The sequence below is a fragment of the Armigeres subalbatus genome, chromosome 3, assembly GCF_024139115.2.
Source record: "Armigeres subalbatus isolate Guangzhou_Male chromosome 3, GZ_Asu_2, whole genome shotgun sequence".
NCBI classification, from domain to species: domain Eukaryota; kingdom Metazoa; phylum Arthropoda; class Insecta; order Diptera; family Culicidae; genus Armigeres; species Armigeres subalbatus.
This window is the reverse complement of record NC_085141.1, coordinates 336,017,515-336,045,510: the sequence shown is the minus strand read 5'-3', so window position 1 is coordinate 336,045,510 and position 27,996 is coordinate 336,017,515. Positions and strand designations below refer to the sequence as shown.

Here is a 27,996-nt window from a genome sequence, read left to right as displayed (position 1 = left end):
TAATGGTATCTATGGCAAAGGTAATGTCTTTGACAAAGTTGCTCAAATGGTCAATGTCAACCAGTATGTAAACATTATTTAAAACCTTTTTCCACTTCAAGAAAACTCTGTACAAGGCACCGTGCGACGGGGAACCAGCAAAGATTTTGCAACCTGAACCGAGGCCAGAATCAATTAAGCAACTCGAAGAAAACTCAACGCAAAATCCAAAAAAGGTATTCAACGTGATAAAGCATCGAACAATAAATGAAAAATAAAAATATCCATTCACAGTTCAAAAACTTCAACGAGTATCTCAGCAACCGACCGGAAGGCAAAGGGATTATCAAGTACTACGAGGAACACAAAACTCTAACGAACAGTCTAAGAAACGACTTGGTTAAGATGATCTTGACGGATGCAGTTGTGGAGGAGATAGAACTGAATGCCAAGTTCAATGAAGTGATGACCACGAAGATAATTACCATATTTCCGACTGAAATTCCTGTAAGTAAAATAAACAAATCACAGCATATGAAAATTTATATTACTTAGTGTAACGACCTTTTTGGAATTTTAGGACACGTATTACAAATGTGGACATACAACAAGTTCAGGATTGCGAGCTGGCTCGACTGGCAAATTTATCAAAAGGAAAGCCGCAGTGCTTCAAGCTTTGGGTTTAAAAAAACCAAGAAGAAATGGTCCTGCGCAAAGTTCAGAAGCAGTCGCGACAACAACCAAAGGTAAACTATTTAACTTATCCAGCATTTAACGGTTGCAATTCGTTTAAGAATTGTAAACTATGCTTATTTTTAGATCAAGAGCAATTGAATGCAAGAGCCTGGCTCGAATACGGCCGGTCACCATCGGATATGCTACGTCTGAATTGGGATGCTTGTTACGAGTTGCGAAAATCTGATATAGAGAAAGCGAAAGATCTGGTAGAGATCTTTAATCTCTATCCAATCTTTAAACACCCTAAAGTTACATGTCTGGTAATAAAATTGTGGAAGAAGTTTAAATAATCTAATAACTTGTTTAATAATTTATTCACCAACAGATTGAGCTGGATTTCGAACAAATGTATCCTGGGGCGACCAAGAATTTTTATTCTTGGTTTCCTTTGCTACATCAGAAATTAGACAAAGTAATAAAGGATGCGGTGTCAAAAGACAAGACATATCAGTCGTTGTTCGATGCCTATGAAAATGAGAAGGACGGACATCGTAAGGATTATTTGCTGTGTATGCTTCTACCGATCATAATCCAAACTAACTATCGCATTAAAGGAAACTGGAAACCATCAGTTAAGGAAACCCAAGACAGTTTCATCTTGGAAGTGCAGGTAAGCTGGGAAAATATTGTACATCAATAATGATAAATGAATAACCTTCAAAGACATTTTTTTTATGTAATATTAATTCTTCTTCATATTCTTCTTGTTCTTCTTCTACTTCTTCTTCGTTTTTTCTTCCTTCTTTCTTCCTTTTCTTGACAAAGATAATCTTGTGTACTGTCGAAAAATCGTACGTCTCCACTTGATCAGTGCTTGCTCATTAGTTTAGCTTGGCTTAGCCTAGCTGTCTTTGTTAAAGTTACCGCCTTTGCATTCGTATAATACTTTATGGCAAGTGGTCGGGGTTCAGCCAAAACGCACCAAGCGCCAACAAAAAAAATACCGATTTTTCTGTTCAAACTTTCGTTTAGCAGATTTAATTGATCGTAAATCGTATCGGATATCCCTTAACCCCATAACTGAGGATATCCTACTGCAAATGTACTTTTAAAGTGATATGAAACTATTTCCGTAGTCTTTTTATGAACAAAATATCACAAGTCAGTCGAAAAGCCGCTTGGTGCGGTTTGGCTGAACCCCGACCAAATAAGGTAAGTTAAATAAATTATTATGCCGAAAACTCCCTGCACCCATTTTATGCCAATTTATGGTTTACAATTTATGGAAATAATTTTCAAGAAATTAAATTCAAACATTTCTTATTCAATGTTCAGAAATTAAAAGGGGCTTAAAGCATATAATCTAATTACATAATAGCAGTACAGTAATATCCCGATTTTATCACACCCTGCTGAATTTTGGGGTGATAAAACAAGGTATGTGACAAAATAGAAAAAAAAATTGCCATTTTTTAATTCATTCCACAAATACAAATTATTTTATGCCTTGGAAAGGCCAAATGCTGGAACGGTACCCGTTATTTCTTGTCGAAATTGCTTACAGAATATTTCCCAGGTACTCAGAAGTCGTTCATAGTAAACTACAGGCGGTGAAGTTATTTCTTCAAAATCAATGTTGTTTGTGGTATTATTTACGAAAATAAAAAGAATGACAAATTTTGTTGGGGTTACAAAATCGGGTCGAAAACGTGATGAAATCGGGAAGTGATAAAATCGGGTGGAAAACGTGATAAAATCGGGGAGTGACAAAATCAGGTCAACACTGTATTGTAAAAAAATGTCATTTTTGTTCGATATGTTTTGCACTCTCGCGGTATGTGTAAAGTGAAAAGTTCGAAAACCCTTCGAAAAAGCAGAAAAATCGAGAAAATATGAAATATTGTCAAGATGTGAAGAAACAAGAAAGCATGAACGGTCAAAATTACATTAATATAGTGTGCGGTGCCTCATTCGTGTGTGAGTTAACAGTACTGAAACAAAACAACAACGTGTTCCGTGACAGCCAGTTTCATATATTTTTATAGTTTGTAAAACTATCACATTAGTTTTATTTTCGCAAAATATTATCATTATCTAAAATAACAAAGAATAATTTGTAATTTTGTTTCTTTAGGTACCAATACCATTTACAGCGATGAGTACTGAAGGTTTAATATGTTTCATCTGTCAACGAAGATTTTCAGAAGCAAAATTGCTAATGAAACATTTGTCTAATGTCAGTTCCCACAATTTGAATCAACACAGCAATTTCAAATGTGCTCAAGAAAACTGTAGTAGAGAATATACCAATAGCAGAAGTTTTTCTCGACACATTAAAAGGGAACATCCTCAACAAACAGTGGAAGACTGGACGTCAAAAAAGTTACGCAATGTGCAACCAGATAATGATTCGATAGCAGCGGACATCAGGTAATATCTAACCAATTTTATCTAAATTATTTGAAACAGTGCTTCAGTCACATTACTAGCTGTGGACTGAAATACATAAATGCTATGGACACTTTAGTAAGAACATTTTTTCAAATAGATAATTTTCATACATCTTATTAACCTTCCGGGACTCGCGCCGTACAATCGTTTTACGTTACGTAAAAAGTACAACACCTTCGAAAAAAGCTCGCTTGTCGTTCCCAAGACGAGCGGGACTGCATGAGTGATCCAGAACCATGCGAGTCCCGAAAGGTTAAAAAAACGCAGCAGACTTAAATCCCAACATGAAAGGGGTTGTCTCTCAACAACGTCGACCGACGATGTTTGAGAATCTCGCCCCCCTCCCTTTTGTTAATTTTAGACACCATAAATTTTTGAATATTTGTATTGTACCTTGCAACAAAATGACAACTTTCGTGATCATTTTTAAAGGCACTCATAGATCTGTAAAATTCATCCGCAGTACAAATAGCACGTGCTATCAAAGCATTCATCGTCAGAATCCTCCACGTGGCGGCCAAATTTTCAAAAATATCAAAGTAACTTCTGGAGGTATGTTTTTCTTAGGCGACTATCTGGCGCTTATTTTTCGTTGCGATCAAAAGTAAGCGGAAGAGTAGATTTTTTTACGAACGGTACAGTATGTAATTTAGATCACACACCCACCTTCACCCCCCTGCCGCCTAAAGTTAACGTGGTTTATGAACAGGCACTTAACTAGAATACCAGTGATTTCTTATATAATTTCTGCCCTCTAAAAATCTGTATTTACTATCGTTCCAAACAAAAAATATTATTAATTTAAAAGAAAAAGAAAAAAAAACAGGTTCCTCAGTTTATATTATTTCATTTTAGAAATAACGATGTCAGCACAACTGAAGCCGATTACGAGCAGCCATGTTTAGTGAATGGATCGTCGACGAACCCTGGAACATTGGATGATAATGCAATTGAAGATGAGGATTTCTGGGAAGATTTGAGACGACAGGTTGACGATATTGTTTTGAATTCAATGCAGCAGACAGGAATATCTTTCACAACATATTTGCACAGCTTGCCAAATTACAATCGGGCTATGGTGTTTGAACTAATTTCTTCATTGAAGACAATGATTTTGCAACCTCTTATGGCAATGGTATGTGATGCTATCAAGCCAGCGATTCCAGAAGGAGAAAAGACCGCTGTTTTGAACAACATCATGAAAGCCACTCAAGCGTTTGATTTGGTGGACACTGAACATAAGTTTGTGAAACTATTGAAAGAACGGAGTAGTTTCAAAATGCCATTGCTAGACCAAATAGCTAGTGAGCTGCTCCCTATGGAAACAGATGAAGGCGTGGAGGTTGTTGAAAAAACAAAATCCAACGTATATATCGGATTGGAGAACCTTTTCACCAATTTCTTTGGCATTGAGGCTAACATCATAGCGTTATTAGAAAGCTATAAAGAGATTACTTCTTCGTCAGAGGACGTGTACGATAATTTTGTCAAAGGCAAATTCTGGAAACAAAAGATCGGAAAACGACCAAACGAAATTTGCATTCCATATTTCATTTTTGCCGACTCCTTTGAGATAAATAATCCTTTAGGCTCAAAAGCGGGTAAACAGGCGCTTACTGGGTTTTATTTAAATTTTCCTAGTTTACCGAGGCATATTCACGGAAAAATTGAAAATATGTTCCTCGTACAATTCGTTTATTCTGCAGTTGAAAAGTCCCTGTCCAACGAGGAAGTGTTGCATACCTTGATTGAAGAGATTATCCATCTGGAAGAAACGCCCATAAAAATTCGTATACAAGGCGAAGATAGTGATATTTTTTTCTTATTTGGAGGCTTACGAGGAGACAATCTAGGATTGAATAGTATCCTGGACTATAGTAAGTCATTTGTAGCAAATCATCCTTGCAGGATTTGCTCTATGGACCTGAAAAATATAAGAAAATGCACGATAGACGATGTTGCATTGTACCGAACTGAAGAATCATACAATATGGCGCTGGAAAACGGAAGATTTTCAGAATCTGGTATTCGAAAAAATTCAGTATTCAACACTATTCCCAACTTCCACGTCACGGACTTAAAGGTTGTCGATTGCATGCACGATTTTTACGAAGGATTTGCTCATGATGCCCTTGCCAGTTGTATTTCGGTGTTTATTTCTAAAGGCTATTTATCTTTACACATCTTGAACCAACGAGTGCAACGTTTCGACTATGACATTAACCAACGAAAAGTTATTCCCCCGGAAATAAAACAAGAACATTTAGAAGCTTGCAAATTCAAGACATCCGCCTCTCAAATGAAGTGTTTGGTGGACAATATAACACTGATGATCGGTGATCTGGTACCAGCTACAGCGGAGTGGAGGTTTTTGGTTAATGTAACTCGAATAGGAACCACTATAATGAAACAATCATTTACTTCGATCGAATTAAAAAAACTAAAAGACCTGATCAGTGATACTTTAATCCAGTATCAAACACTGTTCAAAAAACACCTGAAGCCAAAAGCCCATTTTCTGACCCACTACCCATTGGCAATCGAATGGACAGGCCCTACCCGTTTTACTTCAACGTTTATTCCTGAAATGAAGCACAAGTACTTCAAAAAAATCGCAACAACAACTGCATCAAGAAAAAACATTGCTATGACCATCGCTATTAAGGATCAATTTAGAATGGCTTATAACCTAATGATAAACAAGAAAAATTTTGGGGAATTAGAGCTAAACGAGGGTACAGGGTTTTTCATCAAGCTTGTTAATATACCTTTTCCACATGAACTAATTTCAGAAGATGAAAGTGCCATCGTGCAAGTATTGAAATATGTTATGTTAGGAAAAACTAAAATTATGTCAGGAAGTGTTCTGATTATTGAACGCCAAAACTATACTATCAACGAAGTACGTCATATTATAAAAACTGAAGGCGTGATTACTTTTATTTGCCATATTTATAAGCGCTATCAGTTCGATGAGCATTTAGATTCGTACATAATTGACCCAAAAAATTACGACGTTGGGAAATGTTTCATTGAGGAAGTAACAAATCCACCATCTCATCTACATAATTTGCCTGACGGCCGAAAGGCTATTTGTCTTCGAAACTAATTTGTAATATTCAATTTTATTCAAATAAAATCTATGTTCAATCAATCTAAAAGGTTGTCATAAGACGAGTTAGTACAATCCCATTTAATTCCACCACTTAATGCTGGAATTAAATGGGATTGTACAAACTCGTCTTATGACAAGTGAAAACATTCAACTAAGAAGCTCAAAATAATTTTCTTATCAATCTAAAAGGTTAGTTCATATTTAGTATTCACTGGAGATTTCACTTAACTAGTATAAAACACCCGTTGCTTGCTATAAAAATAAGTTTTTTTTTATTCTGATTGATAATTTTCATAACTAAAGTGTCTTTGAATGTTTTTTATTACTCTGATAAAAAATAGTTTCGTTTTTACTTACACACATCTATTGTTTTCTTTTTTATATAGACGGCAGGTGACATTGAAGGCAGAATCGAGCAGCGACTCAAATTTCTCACCGAGAAATTTGGCAGTGTTTCTCTACAGCCTCAAATTGTCGTAGTGGGCCCGGATAGAGCGCTGACAGCGATAATGGTCATTTTCGGTGGCGCTGAGTATACTGCGGACAACATACTACATGCTGTGTGCATTTGCATGCACATAACATATGTGTTGAACCTGCAGTATACTCCGGACTGTAAACCGCTATGGCTTTTCATCCAGGCATTTCTTTTCAAAATACCAGCGTCAATATTGCAGCTTCCAAAAAGTACAAAAGATTTACTTAAATCAATTGATGAGTAAAATGTAAATTTAAATATCAAAATAAATCTCATGAAAATCCAAAAATGTGTTTCATTATAAGCAGCAGACTCACAATGTCAAAAACATGTTTTTATAAATGGTACCCGAAAACGTCGGCACCCGATTTCATTAATCGAAATCCCAAAATCATGATTTGGATTCATGGTCCTAGAAAAACAACCAGAATCATGAATTATGCGCACCCACTATCATGAGCCTAGGTCATGATTTCCAGAATTCAAATCATGATTTGGGGAGCAGTGACTCATGATATCATGATTCCGATTCATGGTTCTCCCTTAGCAGAATAATTTGTAACGCTTCGGATGCGTTACGGGAGCACGAATCATGATATCATGAGCGCAAATCATGGTGTATTTTCATAAAGGGAAAATACACTAGGCTCATGATATCATGAGTCGTTTTTACCACTTTTGGGAGCGGGTTCGTTCCCGTGTAACCCAAATCCAATCCAATGCAATTCAAACTCAATCCAAATCCAATCCAAATAAGAAACCAAATCAGAATCAGAATCAGAATCCAAATCAGATTCCAAATCAGAATCCAAATAGAAATCCGAATCGAAATATGAATCCAAATCCGAATCCAAATCCGATTCTAAATTCAATCCAAATTCAATCCAAATCCTGCCCAAATCCGATCCAAATCCAATCCAATCCAAATCCAACCCAAATCCAATCCAAATTCAATTCAAATCCATTCCAAATCCATTCCAAATTCAATCAAATCCGATCCAAATTCAATACAAATCCAACCCAAATGCAATCCAAATCCAAATCCAACCCAAATCCAATCCAAATAAGAAACCAAATCAGAATCCAAATTAGAATCCAAATCAGAATCCAAATACAAATCCAAATCCGAATCCAATTACGATTCCAAATCCGAATCTAAATTCAATCAAAATCCGAATTCAAATTCAATTCAAATCCTGTCCAAATTCGATCCAAATCCAATCCAGTCCAAATCCAACCCAAATCCAATCCAAATTTAATTCAAATCCATTCCAAATCGAATCAAATCCAAACTCAATCCAAATCCAACCCAAATCCAATCCAAATGCAATCCAAATCCAATCCAAATCCAAACCAAATCCAATCCAAATCCAATCCAATCCAATCCAAATTCAATCCAAATCAGAATCCAAATCCAATCCAAATACAAATATAAATCCAAATCGAAATATGAATCCAAATCCGAATCCAATTCCGATTCCAAATCCGAATCTAAATTCAATCCAAATCCGAATCCAAATTCAATCCAAATCCTGTCCAAATTCGATCCAAATCCAATCCAGTCCAAATCCAACCGAAATCCATTTCAAATCCAAGTCCAATCCAATCCAAATCCAATCAAATCCAAGTCCAATCCAATGGGATTGGATTGAGACTGGATTTGATTGATATTTCAGTGGAATTGGATTGCTTTGGGACTGGATGGAAACCTATTTATAGGACGCCGAATTAATGTTATTTGAGAGGTTTGATTGTGTGTCATTTTGAGAACAATATGTCTTTTCGGGATAGATCTCTTGATGATGTTTTCGGTAAATTTGCCCAATGTGTCTGTATCAAGGTTCTTCTGCAGTGTTGGCCATTAGACACGTGTTTGGAAAGCGTATACGTCATTCGTCACATAAATGGAACATTGTTCAGAATCGGTCATTAACCCTAGTGTAGGTGTTCGTGATTAAAATTTCGAAAGCGTTTGGAGCTCATATATGAATCACCGCAATTTCGGCGGTGATAATCTATTAGTCACAGCTGCATCGGAGCCATCCATCCAAGATTCAACCGACCGAGTCGGTCAAATAACACCATCGGTCAAACACCGGAAAGTATCTCCAAGGGGTCATCCACAAGTTATGTATTGACATAAGGAGGGTGAACGTCACTCATTTTTTTTTTTCATTTGAAGGAAAACAATATAACCGTAGGTTTAAAGATTTCGTAAACATCCTCCACATAATTTATGGATGATCCCTCCGACGGATCTCCGGACGTCATCAGTGGGAACCGACGCAACAAATAATAAAAAAGCAAAAGTGAAACAATCGTGGCTCTAAATGGAGATAAGAAATTTAATAATTGCATCAGCAACAACGCCCCCCATCCATGGTTGGTATCGGGATCGGTCGGCGGCGGGCGGCACACGGTGGCAGCAAACGATTATTATCTTCTGCCGAAGCAATTCGGATATGTGCTGCTGTGTGTAGTACGCAAGAATATGTGCGCGCACATGTAGTGCACTTTCGATTGCAAGATCGCTGTTGGTGGTGCTGGCGCGCGGTGTTGAATTGGAAAATCGATTTCGATTTCGTTGGCCAGCCAGCTTTCGGAATTTTCGCGTGGCTGCTCCTTACGTGTCGACGCCGCACTGAGAGCACGTGGGAGTAACAGCCCTAAATTGGTGGGCGAAATATGTTTTAACCGGCATTCGCGACTTCAAAGTAGAACGATGCTACTGGTGGTTGGGATCAATTTCCGATCCAGTAGTTTAAGCGTTCTTCAGTTATATGTTTACGTAATTTAGAGCTTCTAAAATATCGTTCATGAAATACTTCGAACCTTCACACTTAAATCATTTCACAGATTTCGGTGAATTTTGCTTCAATTCAACAGCAGATTTGTTCGGTAATTATTTCACCGATTTTCTGCGGTATTTTCCTTTGGTCAACTGTCAAAATCACCAAAAAATTTGTAAAATTTTTACCGAACAGTTCTGCTGTTGAGATTTTGGTGAAATTTCACAGAAATCTGCGATTTATTTTAAGTGTATTCAATTTACCTAAATGCTCTTTTAAATTTAATTTTGTATAACTGCACCATCGAATATTCTTCTCGAAATATTCAAACAACATTTGAGGGTTCGTTCGGCATCTGTGCGAACGTGAAGGTTTGACACTGCGCCATTCCACAGTGGTGAGTTATTATACTCAGTTTAGGCGGGGTGGTGTGTGTCAATTGGTGTTAACTCGATTAACGACTCGTTGTGGATGACCCAGTTGATGGTTCGAAAATTAAAGGTTTCCGAAACTCGAAAATAGTTTGTGTGGTTTGCGTTCAACTTGCGAGTTCAACAGCCGGCTAATCTGGTTCGAACCGAACATCAGCTAGATGAGCTGGGCGCGGCCCCTCCTAAACAGGTGGTTTCGCTCCCAAACCGCAAGTGAAACCAGTTTCGCACAGATCAGGATGAAATTTGCATGACGCTAGGTGCTGACACATCATAAGCCATCGCTGCTGGGGAAACATTTTTCACACTTACTTTAGAGACGAACCGCCGAGCGCCGGCCTGACTCGTTCGCAATAGTCTAGTAGTGGCCGCCGCTACAACCTGCACTGGGATGAGATGTCAACATCTGTCAATCAACAAACTCATCTGCCTTCCGTCTCCTGCCGGTTACGGGCGTGGCACTCGGACGACGACGATGAAGATGGCTGAACCTGTTGATCTTCACGATCCCCTGCGATTATGCCGGACGTCGGAGTGCACACGACGAGGCACGACTTAGACAAAGTACACATTGCCAATGATATGCCGATGACATGTAACAGAATATTCAAACTGTGAGCACTTGCTTGCTCTCTTTTTCTTTTCGTTCGCCAAGTGGACTCAATCAGGCGTGTTTTACCGTGTTCTTGATTAGTTTTCGGTGCAAATTGCTGCCTCTGGATGATGTTCGAATTCGAAGAGATGGATGGACGGACTGGGCCGACACGTGCCCCGGAGGCACTACGCCATGTCGAAGCAAATGGAACAGTGAACTCGTTGTCATCCACGATAGGTTTCCATCTCTCCGAAGTAGATATAGATACATTTAGAACATCACTGAGTAACATGGATATGGACGATGCCATTTTGAGCAGATGTGAGAAGTTTTTTTTAGGTGGAGGATTTGTGTAAATTACATATGGCTATTAATGACAACACGATTTTAAGATCTTGGGTAAATCCTGTCAAGTTGATCGCATCGCACATAGGAAATGTTGTCTTAACGTTTAAACCACTTCTTAAGTCGTGTGTTTTACAACTGTCAGTGGCTCTCTGGTAGACAATTATATGGCTGACAATTGAGAAAACATGGAATCTGGATCTAGGTCACAGTCATTTTGATCCCGCCGTTACGTAGAGTGTGGCCGACACAGCCCCACTTCCGATCCCGAATTTCTGTTGTTTTCGGCCTCTGGTGATAACGACGATGGAGCTCGTTGTTTGAGATCCAATTGACATACAGCCATCGTAATGCTTCTGTTTAAGATTTACATAAGGCCGTTACAAATATTAAATTTAAATTATGTCCTACTGGTCTCGGAAAGATCAAGGAGGGAGATAATAAAAAATAAATATGAAAATGAAAAAAATCAAAAAACTCCTCGGATTTGTTGAAGAATATTTTGAAAATCTTCAAAATTATCCAATTTTTTTTTGTTGCCCCTTCAAAATATTATTTTTGGGCCAAAAAAAAAAACGATGGTGGGGGGAGGGGGGTGGATATATAATTGTTATTAAATATTTGCATCGGCCGAAGTGGTTTAGGTTCCCAATATTACAACACTTTCCATGTGAAAATGACGCGATTCCTTAGGGTGTCAATATTACTCCCAGCCCACCTACGCCATTCCGGAAATAATTTACTGACCGGAGATTTATCATTTTTTGTGAAATTTTAGTAAGGCCTAACACGATGATTTTTTTTATGCCCATTGAAGACGAGAGAATCGAACTTTTTTTTTTCTCTATTTTCTCTCCCCATAAATTATGTTTTCGTACAATAATTTCACAACGTTTAACCGTTTTTGGTGGGAAATATTTATTTCATTACTCCTTGCTCATTTTACAGGTAAGAACGAATAAATAAATACCTACGGATAGCACACCTTCTAGGCCGCGCTGTGCACGAGCCGAAACAAAAAATATCATGCAAATGCTGACCGCACGCCAGCACGACATTAACGTAGCAGCAAACAAACAGTTTGCCTCATCGGCAAAAAAATGTCACGACGCCGCATGATTTTTTTTTGGAAAACTCAGGGTGGCCACTGAACCTGAAAACCGGGAATTAACCGGGAATTAGATAGAACCGGGAAAAACCGGGAAATAACCGTGAATTTGATTTTTGGTTTTGTTTCGATAGACTAAATAAAAGCTATAATCAACTAATTAACTTCTTGTCTGTTTTTTTAAACAATTTTTCTGATAATTGTTCACATTTTATTTTATTATTCTAGGATTCATGAAATGCTGTTTGAATGAGTTTTGTTATCAAATTGTTATAGTTTTTTTTTCATTAGGATGTACATTTTTATATGGAATTTTTATGAGCTCAGAAATCCCAATTTTTCCGTAGTTTCTCAACTGTTGAATAATTTCTTCGTTTCCAGCATAACAACACAGAAATTCCTTGACAATCATAGGTTTAAAAAATCGTCTTAACTCAAGATTTTTGTTTACTGAAATTTATCAATCTTTTAAAAAGATTTTTTTTCGGATTTTCTGGAAGATTTTGCCCTCAGCATTGATGGTTATAAGTTTTAGTCCCATCGAAAGAAAGTGGTTACCTCCAATACACTTTTCAAATCAAAATCTTCCACATAATGTACATATTTACATCGGAGATTTTCAGAGAACTATGTAAATACATAAAAACTAATCTCAAGTGCCAGAGATTTAAGGAATTTCAGAAATTTCAGGAATATTTTTTTCAGTTCAAATATTGAAGAAATCATAATCGATAACCCTTTTGCTTTTAAGATCCTTTCACGTATCCCAGCTTTCTTCTCGAAATACATTAGCTCTTAAATCTGCTTAGTGTTATATATTTCTTAGCCAAAACTTCTAAATTGTTTCTATCAAGAAAACACTCCGTCTAAAAATCTGATTGATAATTTTAGAAAATTATATCAGCATTACAGAATTTCCGAAATATCAAAAATCATTCTAAAGCTTAGATATTTAACTGGAATCATAGAAGTATATCTGAATTTAAGAAAAAAAATTCCGAACACATGGTGGTTTGTAAAACCATTAGCGATACTCCATTTCTTATAAAATGTTTTCCCTTAAACATTCAAGCAAATCCGCTTTGAAATTCTTAGAGAAATCTGACAAAAATATTTCTTGAGGTGTCTCGTTTTTGAATAATGATTCCGATTTATGAACGTTTTGAAATCATTTAATTTTTCATAAATCAATCCTATCTCAAGTTCCTAAAGCATGTGGTTTAACTTGTTAAGGCGTTATTTTAAGCAAGTTCATAACAACGGAATACGTATGCCTTGAGCTCATATTGAATAGAAGTGCTTTATGATATGAAAACAGCTCTCATCGTTAACATCGTTAATTTTTCCGAAGAACGCTTTAATGTTTTTTTCAAGAAAAATATTTTGCTTGAAAATAAGAATTTACAATGAAAATAATTAATAGCAATGCTTCTATCACTTACCAGAGATTCGTTTTAATTAACGTGTTCCCAATGGTATAGAAAAGAAACTGAATGAATGCAGAAATAGCATTGATTCACTTCTAACAGTGACTGCAAGATGAAGGTACCTATAGGATGGAGATGGAAACGATCTGGAATTAAACCCATGGCGTATAGAGCAGGAACGAGCGGTTGCCTTATAACTGCCAAGCCTGTTTTCTTTGATTTATTTAGGATGTATTGTAATACAATTCCACAGATTTTGATGGTGAATTTAAGTCACGTAAAACGATCGAACAAATGTCGCGTAAAACAAGGATGGTTGTTCCACAGATTGATTTTTCAAAGGAATACAACACCTCATTCCTCGGTCATATATTTTCTCGATACACTTGCCGGGAAAGTTCAAAAATTTGAACCGGGAAAAACCGGGAATTCCAAAATGGAAATTGAGTGGCCACCCTGAAAACTGTTTCGGCTTGTTTGAAATTTGACTGGATAAAATGTCAATATTCGCATAATCAGAGTGTTTTAATGTACATTTCCTAACACTGGGCGTATAACCTAACACACAGTCATACGCGCACTAATTAATTAATTTGATGGCCACACAAAGCAGAACACAATGTTTTGAATGGGCGTATAACCTAACACACAGTCATACGCGCACTAATTAATTAATTTGATGGGCAATTGACCGCACAAAGCAGAACATAATGTTTTGAATGATCGTTCTGCATACTTTTTGAAAACACGGACACGCACTCTTTATTTATTCGCTGACCGCACATATCACTTAAATGACTTCGCGATTACTCACGAACGCCTCCAATCATGCACTCCTGCGCGATAGTTCTGCGTACAATACAAACGACGAACAAACCTGCACTGACGGTTTCACTTTCTTATTATGTTACTCGCCCGCACAGCAGAACCGGGCATTTTTATAACTATGCGATCGTTCTACACAAAACACGAACAAGCCTGCACTCTTTAGCCAAAATGACCCCTTCTGTCAAACGACAAATTCGGCAAAACGGCATTTTCGGCTAAACGACCTTTTCAGCTAAATGAACTGTTCGCCTGAATTACATTTTCGGCTGTATGTCTGTCAATTGACCAAATGACATTTTCGGCCAAATAACTTTCGGGCCGATGGGCTTTGGCCTAGTAGTTTGTTCGAGCAGATGCAGGGCTATTACAACAGTCGCGGGTTTCACGATTTTCGCATTTTTGCGGATTGACTCTTCCAGTTGCGTAAATCGCGGTTCCTTCAAATGTTGTCGCGAAAATCACGGATTTATGTTCACTTAATTAATAATTAGAAATTTAACATTTTCTGAAATTGATTCAAATTTATCCATTCAAGATGCTTCTTCTTCTTCTTCTTCTTCTTCTTCGTTGGCATTACATCCCCCACTGGGACATTGCCGCCTCGCAGCTTAGTGTTCATTAAGCACTTCCACAGTTATTAACTGCGAGGTTTCTAAGCCAAGTTACCATTTTCGCATTCGTATATCATGAGGCTAACACGATGATACTTTTATGCCCAGGGAAGTCGAGACAATTTCCAATCCGAAAATTGCCTAGACCGGTACCGGGAATCGAACCCAGCCACCCTCAGCATGGTCTTGCTTTGTAGCCGCGCATCTTACCGCACGGCTAAGGAGGGCCCCATTCAAGATGCTAATGTTTTTATATGAGTATATGAGGCGAAAGTAATACTTCGGGATCCATTCTTATTATATCCTAATAATATTTTAGTTATCGTATGATTGTTGGTTGATATTCATACGATATTTGATAGACCATCTGTTGACCTGACAAATTGATCATATTGTAATTCTGGATATCCGGGACGCTAGTATTTGTTTTCAATATTGTTGACAGTGGTTCCCATGAATGTTGTTGCGAAAACCGCGGATTATTATTACAATTTGGAGAATGACACTGTCTCTCCAAGGGTGCTATTGTCCGGATCAAATGCATTGAAATTTGCATCTGGGAACACCGAAACTGAGCATGCTGATTGTCGCACGTAATCATGCCGACTTTTATCAGGTTTGTTCACTCGGTTGAGCGATAGAGAGGCTCTTTATTTTTTATACCTTCCTGCTGCATCCAGCTCTGGTCTATAGTGACTCCCAGTACTCCAGGCTGCTTATTCCATTTATATAATCTTTATCATGATATTTATTATCATAAATGGCGTAATAAATGAATAGGCTGTTATATATTTTGACGTAGGACTTACGTCTCTCTCTACTATACCGGGTGTCATTTCAAAATATTCAAATCGACCGCGTTACGCTGTGTTGAAAGATTTTAAACGTTAATAGCGTTCGTCTGAGTGGACGAATTTCTGCGGCAAGCCCCTCAATCGACATATTTCAAGTATGCCTTCCATGTCCATGCTTGATAAGACCCAAAAAACTTGTTTCAATAGGCATGAAACTGTTTTCAATGAAAAACATTGAGATCAAGGGAACCTATAAATATGGGTACCGCATAATTCTTGCATCATTCCATTACCACGTTCTCATTGGTGCAGACACCAGCGAATGAGCAGATGCTGGGTCTGCCGAGAAGCCATAAAATAGCGCAACGCGATTTTTTCCTTTCATTCTGACCGGGACAAGCGAAGCAACCGCATCATCGATTGAACAGCACTCACACCTTTTAGCAGGGAATGAAGTCTGCACCGACCGCTTTTTCGGCTCGACACCATCGAAGCGACCATCATCAGCCGAAACCTAGCCAGTACAACAGCAGTCCACCCTACAGACCCGACAAAGCAGCAATGCTGAGCAGATACCGGCAGCAGCAGCAGAGTCGAGCCGAGACCGGCCGGCATCGGTGCTGAGCCGAGACAGGCTGAAGAAAAGCCACATGATGCAGCATGTATGTCCAAAAACCAAACGGTTCTTCAGAGAGCCAATAATAGAGATCAATATCAATGCTTTCAACCCTTCGGGATAGAAATTGTACTTGGGTGCCAAATCCAATATTCTAGAAATAAAATTTTATGCGTGATTTTTATAAATAGCGTCAAAACTAACAGTGGATAATTTTTCTGATTTAACCGCGAAGTGGACGAAGGACTTCGCTTGACCATGCCTTTAAAGATTCATAAGATGTCCAAATCTCTCACATAATCTTATTTGAATGAAAAAAACACCGATAACAGCTCAAACATTAATAAACTATCAATCGATTTTTCAACAAATGTTAGATTTTTGGGCATTGATAAAAAAATATGTACACGGAAACAAATCGGTTTCCGTTTTCATGATTTCAAAATCATGAATTCATGAACTATCTTTTTTTATGAAATCATGATTTTGACTCACGATTTCATGATCGAATCAACTTAAATCATGAGTCATAACAGCCACAGACATGACCGTAATTCATGATTGTGGCTAGCGTTACTTCTATCAGTCAAATTGCTTCATAAGTTCATAAGTTTTTGGCGTTCATAACGTTTGGCTTTCGTAGAAATTAAAAAAAAAAGGTTTGTAAGTGATCAAATATTCTGCACAATTGCATAACGTAAATAAAGGTTCATTGTTAATTTAACACTCGCAGTTTTGTTTGGGCTGCTAATTTCCATGTTCTGGGCTAGCAATAAACCAACAATTTATACTTACGGTTGCTGGTAAGTGAAAATGCATATATTTAAATCTTTTATTTGTAGATCACATAATGAGTTTGAATTTTATTTCTTTCACAATTGGATTTTTGCACATCAGGTTATAGATACATGCTTTATTTCCCGGAAATGGCTGCTCTTTGCAAGTTGGTGGAATAACCATGAGAACTCTTGGAGATTTACATGAAAGGCATCTTTTATCATGGGTCTAAATGCATCAAGCACTGGGAAGCTTAGCAAAAGTGTGCGACACAAAACTATATTCGAATATGATTTGGAGCCATGCATTTCTGTGAAAGCTAGTTGTTAAGGAACGATTATAGAGATGCCGGTTCTCCACAAATCGTAGTTATTATGAAAAATTGTTCAATAAAAATTTTCTAGTGAACCTTTTTAAAACGCCTGACAATATTAGCGCAATATTAGTGAATATAAGAGAAATTTATATGATTCCATAGGACTGCCATAAATAATAATAAAAAATTCTGACGTTTCTAAATCAACCAGAAATATTATAAGTCGAACTACGGCTGTTCGATGTCGAATTGAGTCTATAATCAGGATCGAAGCTCCCATATTCATGAGTCAAATTTATGATTTCAGGTCAGATGACTCATGATTTCAGGAACCGTCTCCCATATTCATGAGTCAAATTCATGGTTTCGGGTGAGATGACTCATGAATTCGGGAACCGTCTTTATGATTTGCCCTCGGCAGTACAAATCGTAACGCATCGATGCGTTATCCCAACGGATCATAAAACAGATCATGAAATCATGATTCGTAATCATGGTGTATTTTCATAGCATGAAAACGCACTATATTCATGAAATCATGAGTCATATTTCCCATTTTCGGGAATGGATTTGTTCCCGTGTAGATAAACATTGTTTGATACTGACCGCACACAAAGCGAACGTGACTGAATGATCGTCACATGTTACCAATTCTAAATCTTATCACCCGAAATCCCATGTCCGGGTGTTTCCTTCCTTCTACTACTAACAATGTTGTCTCAGAAAAGAACACGTACTTCTCACCTGAACTGCAATTCTAAGCTCGCTTGCCCAGCTTATTGGCCTGTATCAAGCGAAAAGTCCCGTTAGGAAATAGACGCCAGCAGCGAGCAACAAGCGTAAAAAGAAGAAGCCCTTCTCGAACGCGTTGATGATGATGACGCTTTGGGTGACAAAGCGGGATACAAGACACTAGCTGATTGGCCCACCAATTGGGAAGCAGAGAAGATTCAAAATAAGGTATGAAAGAAAAGTGCATTTGCTCGCAGAGCATTCAGTCTTTTTTATACCATCACTAGAAATTCGCGGTTATTTGAAAAGATCGTTTTCTTACTTTTTGCACCTAGCCGAAGCAAACAGCCTTTTTCAAGGCTCTAAGAGTGAAAAATAATGTTCTCCTTCAGTCGCTATCGCACGGATTGGAAGGTTCTTCAGTGGAAGGGTTGAGATACAGTCTACATCCCCTGCTGAGCCAACTTGTGGTTTATTTCAGGCAGTCCTTCTTGGGGAAGGTTGCCACTGTCGAGGCTAATATTTCGTGACCGGACGGATACTTCCTGATTTTTTTTTATGATTCTTGCTCGAGGTAGATTTGATTTCTGTGTCGGTTTGATGAGAAGATTTTGCCAAGGAATGGTATGCAACGCCGATTATTTATCCAAAATAGTTGATGTGAGAAATTTGGACATATTATGTATCTTAAAGGCATGGTCAAGTCAAGTCCTACGTCCACTTAGCGGTTATGTCACAGACATTACCCACTGTTCGTTTTTTCAATTAAAACGTTTTTGCCATTTCACGATCCAAAATTCCTCGTTTCTTTGTTTGCTTTTGCCTTGTGTTGTAAAAGATGTCATATGTTATTTGATTAATTATTCTATAACTTTGTTTAGACGCCTAAGTAACTTTATAATTTAAATGAGCCCAAAAAACTTGAGTAGTCCAAAATGTCCAAAATGTACCAAAGGTTGCCCTAAATATAATATCTGCGGCCTGAGAGTGGATTTCTTATTTCAAAAATGTCGCTTGTCATTCGACATAATGCGATTTGAATGATATTGTCATGCCTTAATGGCTTGAGCTACATATTAACAGCAATGTCCTGTTAGGTTCGTTCCACCGCATAATTTGATATCGCACTTCTGAAAAAAAAAAGATTTTGGGAAATTAGACAAATGGCAATGACATTTTACAATACTGCTCGTGCCTGAACACATTACAGAAATTGAGACTGCATAGAAAGTCACGGTTGGTTGGAAATCCGATGTTCCACTGCTTGGGATAGATGGATGGTCAATAGATGATCCAATCTTTCCGAGTGGGTATTTGTATATTCATGGGGAGCAGAATCGCGCAACTCCTATATTCTCTGCTATATTATGCAGTGAAGATAGCTCCATTTATCACATCGTGAACAGCACACCAATTTATTAAACATTCCGCAGACTTCATAGTCATTTCTAGCTGCCTCTGCATCTATTTGTCAGAGAGTTCTTCAAGCTTTGCTGGGCAGGACCTGTCTGACGAATCAGTTTAGGAAAAACGAGTTCTTAAGGATTCTCATCCTCTGAGTTTCTAACATATTTGAAGTCAAGTCAAGATTATCATTTACCAATTTGTGCTTTACGTGTGATCAAATATAGTATATTAACAATATAGTCCACTTCGTGAATCCACATATATTAGGCAAGAGACAGCACATTCACACCATCTTGCGTCACAAAAGGTGACTAACGCCTGAAAACGATAGCCAAGGGGTGCGATAATTGCAAAAAATACACTAATTTTTCATTTTTTGAAAATTTGAATTACATTTTTCAAAATAATATCCAACGTCTAACGTCACCTAAGCAACCTACTTAGAACCTCGTATCGATGCCAGTGTGTAGAAATTCATCCAATTGCAGCCTCGAACGCCTTCAATTGACTGTGAAATAGCCATCAAGTATTTTTGCTGAATTTGAAAGCCATTTCTGCTTGAACGTAATAGCCTATTCACAAGTTTTATCATTTGATAAAATAATGTATCTTGGTATGAATCTTCGGGTCATCCATGATTCGAAACATTTAAGAATTATCTAAAACACAGAAAAAGAAGATTCGAAGCATTTGTTATGCCGTTGTCCATCAATTTTACTAAAAATACGAAAGTTTTTCACCGAGGGTCTTATAGACCCTCTTGAAGGTGGTAGAACAAATTTCAATTTGGTGGTGCATTTCATTCGAAATGCTGAACTGTGTTGGGGAGAAGCTGTTAGTCAAACATTGGCGCTCACTTCAAATAGCGATACGCCATTAGGACATATAGCTAGAAAAACAGGGGAATATATTACAATCGATCAAAAATAATGGTCGCAGTAATGAAAATATTGGCCAAGGAAAAAAAAAATAATCGTCATGTACTTTATTTGCAGTGAAAATATGTGAAATTTGACATCAAAACATTATTTAACAAGTAATAAAGGCTGGCGTTTGATTAGGCTATTAGTACTAATGCAAGGATCCATTTATTTATAAACCATGAAATTATTTCTGCTATACCCTTCAAACGTTATACCACATAATTTATTTTATTTTTCTATTGATCAAAATATCGATAGATTAAAAGCAACAGTTTTGAAATGTGTTCTTACGTAGTAATGCCATTATTTTTATTTGTCGTGGTTTTGGTTTTGCAGTCGCTGATTCATTTTTTTCATGTGTTATGGCGGCGTAATGCCACAAACTGTCGGCGGTGCGGTGGCGTGGCGGCCCACTCCTCTAACCGCGGTATTTACTTTCTATCCAGCATCAATACCAGGTTAGACCATTGGACGTAAACAAGCCAGCAAGGAATCAATTTTTCGAGGATGCGCATGCAAAACAAGCGACACAAGAGAACCAACGACAAAGCTTTGTTTTTGTCGGAGATAATAATGACAGAGATCTGAATAGTTTTGTCAGCAACAAAAAAGATGATTATTTTGTTGTTAACTTTTCTTTCCGTTATTTTGCATTATCTCTACAGCAAATTTCGTTTGTTTTCTATCCTAGTTGTTGCTTTCATGGAAATATTAAGGATCTAACTCTGATTACAAAAATAGCATCGTATTCTCGGAAATATTCGAACATGCAAGCCAAATGATTCATGTCATATTGTGTTCCGGTTCTGATAAAGGGTTGTTGCGAGGTGCGTTTGTCAGTAACAAGCTCTGTTGATGACAAAGGTTATATTGTTATGCATTGCTCGAATATTGAATCCCTGCAAACCACACATATTCCGGGACCGATTTACGAATTGGGCGTAACTTACAAACATTGGAAGGCGAATTCCTACTAAAGTAAGCATTTTCTGTGGTATATATCCGACGGAATAAGCTTTCCTTTATTAGGTAAAGGAATTAGTTCTGAAGAAAAACGCTTACATTCTACGGAATCCGTAAAACAATGTTTGTTTACAAAATGAGTTTCCCCCAAATCGCAAATCGGTCTCGAATTATTCCAGCAGGGTGTTTGTCTGGAACTTGCATAATACCTTCTCAGGAACATCTTCTACGCTCAAATGTGGCCTGAACCGATCAGTACGTGAGTTCTAGACGTTATCTATTATAAACAGTTTTTGCTTCATAAAATAAGATTACTAGACATTTCTTCTGAAGCATTCCCATCAGACACTTCGAACGATGCAGTCTGAGTTCTCTGAATGGAATCGTTACTGAATAATGCTTTTGCTAATGATACCGCGTGTTCTGTATCGATTTTTATGATATATTAGCCTCCTTGATCAACGTATCGAAAGAATCTTTCAACTTTTTTGTTACGGGCTGACCGCGGAAGACTACAACATTGGTTGATTTATTTTTACCCTTCCACTGAAAAGCGTTTAATTAAAGCAGGAAAAACACTTCGTTCGTGCCCATTTTATTCAGAATATATGGATAAAGAACAATTTCACATTTCATTTGACGTTTCAGATCGGGAATGATTTCTCAAATTTATTACCCAAACAATGTTTTCAACGATTTCAATTTTTTTTATGGCACAAGCCTCTGTTTGTAAATACTTCATAAGTTTTTTTGTTCTTTACAATCCTTAAAATATCATCTGTAGATCATTTTCAATCTGTGCGCCAATCTGTGCTAACTCATTCGCACGCCATATTTCTGCCGACAGTTGCTACCCCGGTTCCGACGATTTCATTGCAATTGTCTACGATTGAAAAGAAACGTGACGAATCCGTTGTTTAGATGGTCCCCGTCTGAACTTACTCCGCATCACCGCGGCGAGCCGCAGTCAAGTCATGTTTTTGTTGTAGGTGCGACCAAACAACATCGTCAACGACACATTCGATGGCAGATAATACAGCAGTTGCTGATAAGATTTCACACAAAGTAAACAACCGTTCGGCGAACCGCTGAAATCAAGGTAATATACGCGATATGAATGGGATTAAATGTCTCATCTTTAATGCCCGAAAGCACAATTATTTGGCAAGAGAATTTACTGTTGTGGATGCATCACAACTGGGATAGGTCTCAAGTCCAGTCGGTTTGTCGGACTCAAAACGCATTCCGGGGCGCATATTTACTTTAGTGTTCAAGTAATTGCCACTGGTTAGTCAACCTTAGATGAATCATTTGTTTGCAGCGATGCGAAGTGATGTGTTTGATCAAGTTAATCATTGCTCTCTTAATTGCGTAAAGAATTCGTTCAAAGAGTGTTACTGAATTCCTTATTTCAGTGAGAACAACTTTTGGAATTGAACGGGAACGTGGTATACCATCCCAATCAGAGTACATAGACATCGAAGTTGCAGTTGACCTTTAAAAGTCAAGATCGATCGCTCTCGATGCCAGCTGCTGCTGTCGAAGTGAATGTCAGTTTGCTCTTACTACCGAACAGTAGCTTCCATCTTTTTCACTTACAGCTTCTATAATCGATCGTTATTATATCTTACGCCAAAGAAGCTTCCTCCAACAATATGGTTTTACTGCCAGAAACAAGAAAAGGTCATAATTCATCTAAAGGGAAAGGAAAAAATGCGCCAAAGATAAGCCGTCTGGATGGAGCACCATGCAGCCAAAAAAAGATCACGACGATCACCCACTGCTAATAATACAAAGGAATTGGGTCGCAATGAACTACGACACTGACGACGACACAATGATCGATAACAACGACAACTCCCGCTAACTGGTGCCTCCCCTTCCTAGTTTCCGAACTGGAACCGTGAACCATGAAAGTGACTAATTTTCCGGTTTCACTTTTCAAGCCAAACATAACCACCACGACGACGACCGATGCGACAACGAACGGGGATTGCAACCGCCACGATATGATTATGTAGATGATGACGGCACGGTGGCGGTGGACACACTCCACGGGCAATGCCAACGATGGCTGCGGGACTTTCACTGTAACAACGTGCTCTGCACCGGGTGACTGTCTTGTAATTCATGTTGATAGTTTTATGCTTATTTGCATGTGCAACTTGCGGTGGCTCGGCTTGGTCGACACATTTTGTCCGTATATGGAACTCTTCTGAGCACGGAACGAGGGTCAATATGAACGAACCATGCTTCGCCGTTATGGACGTGAGTCCATCTCAAAACGATCGAAAGAGATCGTTGTATTGTTCCAAGGCAAAAGCCTTCAAGCCAAATATGGTACCTTAACACCATGGCGAGATTGAACGAGTGAGGATTGATTGGCGTACGATTGGTTTGATCATTTCCTATATCAAAGACGGGTGCAATTGAACTGACCCTTTACGAGTTCTTTTGGTGGGTAATTTGCAATCTATGTTCCAATCCTAATTCTATCCCAATCTTATACCAATCCGATCCCAATTTCAATCCAATTAATCCCAATTATAATCTCATCCCAAAGCAAACTCAATTCAAACCTGTTTTAATTCCAATTCAATCTAAGTTCAATCCAAGCCCAATCCCAATCTAAACTTAATCAAAGTTCAATCCTATTCCTAAATATTAATTTCAATCTAATTCGAATCTGATTTTTTTTAATTACAATCAAATCCCATTTCAATTCCGATTCAATCTAAATCCAATCCCAATCCAATCGCAATTCAGTTTCAATCCAATTTCAATTCAATCCCAATCCCAATTTATTCCTAGTCCAACCCAGTCTCAATCCAGTCCCAATTCACACCCAATCCAAAGCCCAATTCAAACCCAATCAAATATCAATGCAAATCCAATATCAATCCATCTACAATAAAATCCCAATTTTTGATCCAATTCCAGTTCAATCTCAATTCATTTCCTATAATTTAAATTAGTCACTCTGATATTTGTATATCATTAGAAGCTCCCACGAACCACGTTGGTCTCGTGTTCGCTCCGTCCAAAATCTGGCCCTAATCTCATTGAACATTCGCATTCGGAAATCCTCATCAGATCGTCATGTGTGTAGCCCAGTGTGGTTAGACGTGACCTTCCCTATCCAAATTTGATGGGTTCGATCCGGTTTGCTTCCAGTAGGGTCGTAACACTGCTCCGATAATTAGAAGAAACCCTAGCGAAGATCACCACTGAACCGTTCCGGCGAGGGGTCGATGTTTGTTTATCGATCGATACCCGACGTCGTCGTTTGTACAACAGCCACAGACAGTGCGAAAATCTCTGTTTACCTCACGAAAATAGTGTACGCTTATTCTCTTCTTTTTTGCTTTTGTTTCCACATTGCAGACTACTTATGTCACTGCCAGGCCACACGCAGCGGCTGCTGGTGCTGCTGTTTGGCACCTTTCGGGTGATAGCCAGCAATTCGGAACGGGCCGGTACCGGGATGACCAGCGAAGCGCTCGGGGTTTCGGTGGCGCCCAGCTTCTTCCAGTCGTGCGTCAGCGACGGCAAAACTGCCCGGATGGAGGACGTACTGCGGTTTAAGGTAAGTGTGCATTTTGTTGTTACTGTTGTTGTTGTTCTTGTTGCTTCCTATGTAGAACTGTATAATGGTGGTGCATCTATCTACTTATACTATTTTCTGTTTGAAACTCGCGTTCGATCGTTGCAAGTTGTACTCAACAATAATAGATTCGCCGTTGGAGATGTCATATGTGATTGATCGTCAAGCTTCTGTCGAACTTATCTCCGTAATGTTGTATAGGACAACCTCCACATGGCGATCAATTAGAAGCTGGCGCTAAAAATCACCTCAATGAAGATTAAAAAAAGACAACCTCCACACTTGAATGGGTTAGCTCGGTCGTATTTGAATAACAGCTCTACGAGTCGACGGGGTGTCACTTCGGTCACACCTTTGATTATTCTCATTTGCGCCGGGCAACCTTTAGGTAGTAGTTAGACGTACGTAGGACGGTACATACTGGAATTCCTACACTCGACTAGGTACAAGGTGATGTGGGGATCAAGTTGCACGCATCCATCTATACGCGTTAGAGGTTTTTTTCTAAAGAAAAATAATGCTTCGCAAGTATGACCTACTTACATCTATAGTTAATGATAATTGAAACGAACAAACTAAATATGAAAAAAAAAACAGTAAAATAGATAAATTGAATCAAACCAAGCCATCGATTGGATGTGATTGGCGAATCCATACGTAACGTTGCACCGAAAGTACACTCGTTAACACGCTTCTCGACAAGACCTGCTGGGTTATTGGTCAGTATTTTTTTTTTCGACAATTGAACGGCCAATTTTGTTCGGTTTTCAATGTGCTATTACACGATCGAAATTGATTGTTTTTGTCGATGGGTTTCGTTTCACGGTATGTTACTTAATGACCATTGCAGCTCTGCTCTTGGTGTCATTTTTGTGCTTCACATATGTATAGGGGAAGTGCTTTATTTTTCATCTCACTGTAACAAATTTATCACACCGTCTAAGACGAATTAAGTACTGTCCATTTAATTCCACCAATTATGGTGGTGGAATTAAATGGACAGTACTAATTCGTCTTAGACGGTTTAATACATTCCACTAAACGAGCTTAATATATTTTTCTGAATTTTATCACATCAAATGATAATAGTAATGAAAATTCCCAAAAACAAAACAAATTGTATTCAATTCCTTTGTTATTGATAGAAATAGTAATCCTACCAATTCGGAATATTCGAGAGATGACTTTCTTTGAACTACATGGTAACTTTTGTTCCTTAAATCGTATAATGTCTTTTGATTGTAAAATTGTTCCACGAAGAAATTGCGTGGTACGTTTTAATGGTATTTACATTTGGGTCGAGATCACAAGAATCAGATGAATATAATTGGTTGTCCTTTGTTAAAATCATATGGGTGGGATAAAAGAAAACAAACCCCACGTATGAACCTGTTTTGCATTAATTTTGAATTTATTCTTGCATCAGTAAAAAAAACCTTCAAAAATTCTTCCGGGGTTTCACTCTTTAATTCATTTTTTTTCCTGAAATCCCGTCGTAAATTAGTTCAATTAGTCCTACTGGAGTTGTGCGAGAATTCCGCATGAAATTTCAAAGAAAATTATGTTTAGAGCCCATCTTAAAATTCTTTCATAAATTTCCTATACATGAATTTACCAAAGGTTCTATCGGAAGTTTGTGAAGAGATACATTCGAAAAATCTATCGGAAATTTGTGCAGGAACTCTTTCAAGATTTCTGCAGTAATACATTTTAAAATCTATCTAGAATTTTCTTTATGATTTTTTTCTTTTTGTTTACGTTAGTGCCTCCATGAATCCCTTGAAAAATTCCTTTAAGGATCCATTTGAAAATGTATCAACGAATTCCTCCGGAAGCTCCTTAAAAACTTTTTCGGAAATTCATTCTGGGCCTTTTCCGTCATTTTTTTTTCTTAATCGCGGAACAAAAAAAATACAGCATCAATTTTGTCGCTTCGTCTGAAAAAATGAGAAACAAATCAAATTGCTTGCAATTGGTTTGTTTTTGATGGGATGAATATCGAAGCCATGAGATGGATTCCAAGAGCAGTTTCCCTAATTAAGGTCCGCAAAATTACCGCAATTTAGTTCTGGCCTAACATTCTTCCGATTTTTGACCATCATCAAGCCGGATTCCATTGCAGCGCTTTTATAATTTCTTGTTATCAGATTTTTAAATTGTTAGAGACTTTGAGAAAGTTGACCTTAAATAATTGGAAGAATCTTCTTCTTCAATAGCTCTACATTCCATCTACAACATGGCCTGCTTTCAACTATTTACATTACTTCGCCTATTAATAGAAAGCTTTTCTATGCTCGCCAATTGCATGAATATGTATCTTGTGTGGCTAGTACAATGGACACACTATGACCAGGGGAGTCGAGAATGTTTTTCACTCTAAAACATCCTATGCCGGAAAAAGGATCGTTCCAAATTGGTAATAACATTTCTTCAAGATTTTCTCGAAAAAAAGTTGTTTTTGATTTCCGTTGAAATTCTTCCAAGATTTCCTTCGTAATTTCTTCCGGGAATTCCTTCGAAAATTCTTTCAGAGATTTCTCCGAAAATTCCTTCAGAAATTTTTCCGAAAATTCCTTCGCATATTTTTCCGGGAATTTTTCGGGAGTTGCTTCAAAAAATGCTTAAGGAATAAGGGTAAGTTCACGGTTTTCGCCACCTTAGTGCTTTATTTGGCCAATCATGAATCCCCACATGAATTTCTTCTACTTTGAAAATTCCTTCGGAAATTCCTTTGGGAATTCCTTCGGAAATTCCTTTGGGAATTCCTTCGGAAATTCCTTTGGGAATTCCTTCGGAAATTCCTTTGGGAATTCCTTCGAAATTCCTTTGGAATTCCTTCGAAATTCCTTTGAGAATTCCTTCGGAAATTCCTTTGGGGATTCCCTCGGAAATTCCTTTGGAGATTCCTTCGAAATTCGGAAATTCCTTTGGGAATTCCTTCGGAAATTCCTTTAGAATTCCTTCGAAATTCCTTTGGGAATTCCTTCGGAAATTCCTTTGGGAATTCCTTCGGAAATTCCTTTAGAAAT

At 37.9% G+C, this 27,996-nt stretch overlaps 2 protein-coding genes across 13 annotated transcripts in view; both read left to right on the top strand.

The window, feature by feature from the left end:
* The window catches only part of LOC134225744 (uncharacterized), a 174,699-nt gene that overhangs the window by 73,578 nt on the left and 73,125 nt on the right, over window positions 1-27,996 (top strand). For all 12 annotated transcript variants that reach the window (XM_062706082.1, XM_062706081.1, XM_062706080.1 and 9 more), the window contains one exon: window positions 24,748-24,949. In XM_062706082.1, the coding sequence (XP_062562066.1) occupies window positions 24,748-24,949 (202 nt within the window). The remainder of the gene's footprint in view (window positions 1-24,747; window positions 24,950-27,996) is intronic.
* On the top strand, window positions 3-23,479 carry LOC134221377 (uncharacterized). Its single transcript, XM_062700569.1, has 10 exons — window positions 3-20; window positions 102-215; window positions 274-486; window positions 560-725; window positions 799-977; window positions 1,043-1,327; window positions 2,792-3,087; window positions 3,964-4,096; window positions 6,610-6,910; window positions 23,310-23,479. The coding sequence occupies exons 1-10, from the start codon at window positions 3-5 to the stop codon at window positions 23,477-23,479; spliced, it is 1,875 nt and encodes a 624-aa protein (XP_062556553.1).

What these genes read in the sequence shown, in the direction of transcription:
- LOC134221377 (XM_062700569.1), top strand. An exon ending in CAACGCAAAATCCAAAAAAG is followed by an intron (nt 216 to 273) that starts GTATTCAACGTG and finishes ATCCATTCACAG; the next exon opens with TTCAAAAACTTCAACGAGTA. An exon ending in GGGAAGATTTGAGACGACAG is followed by an intron (nt 4,097 to 6,609) that starts GTTGACGATATT and finishes TTTTTTATATAG; the next exon opens with ACGGCAGGTGACATTGAAGG.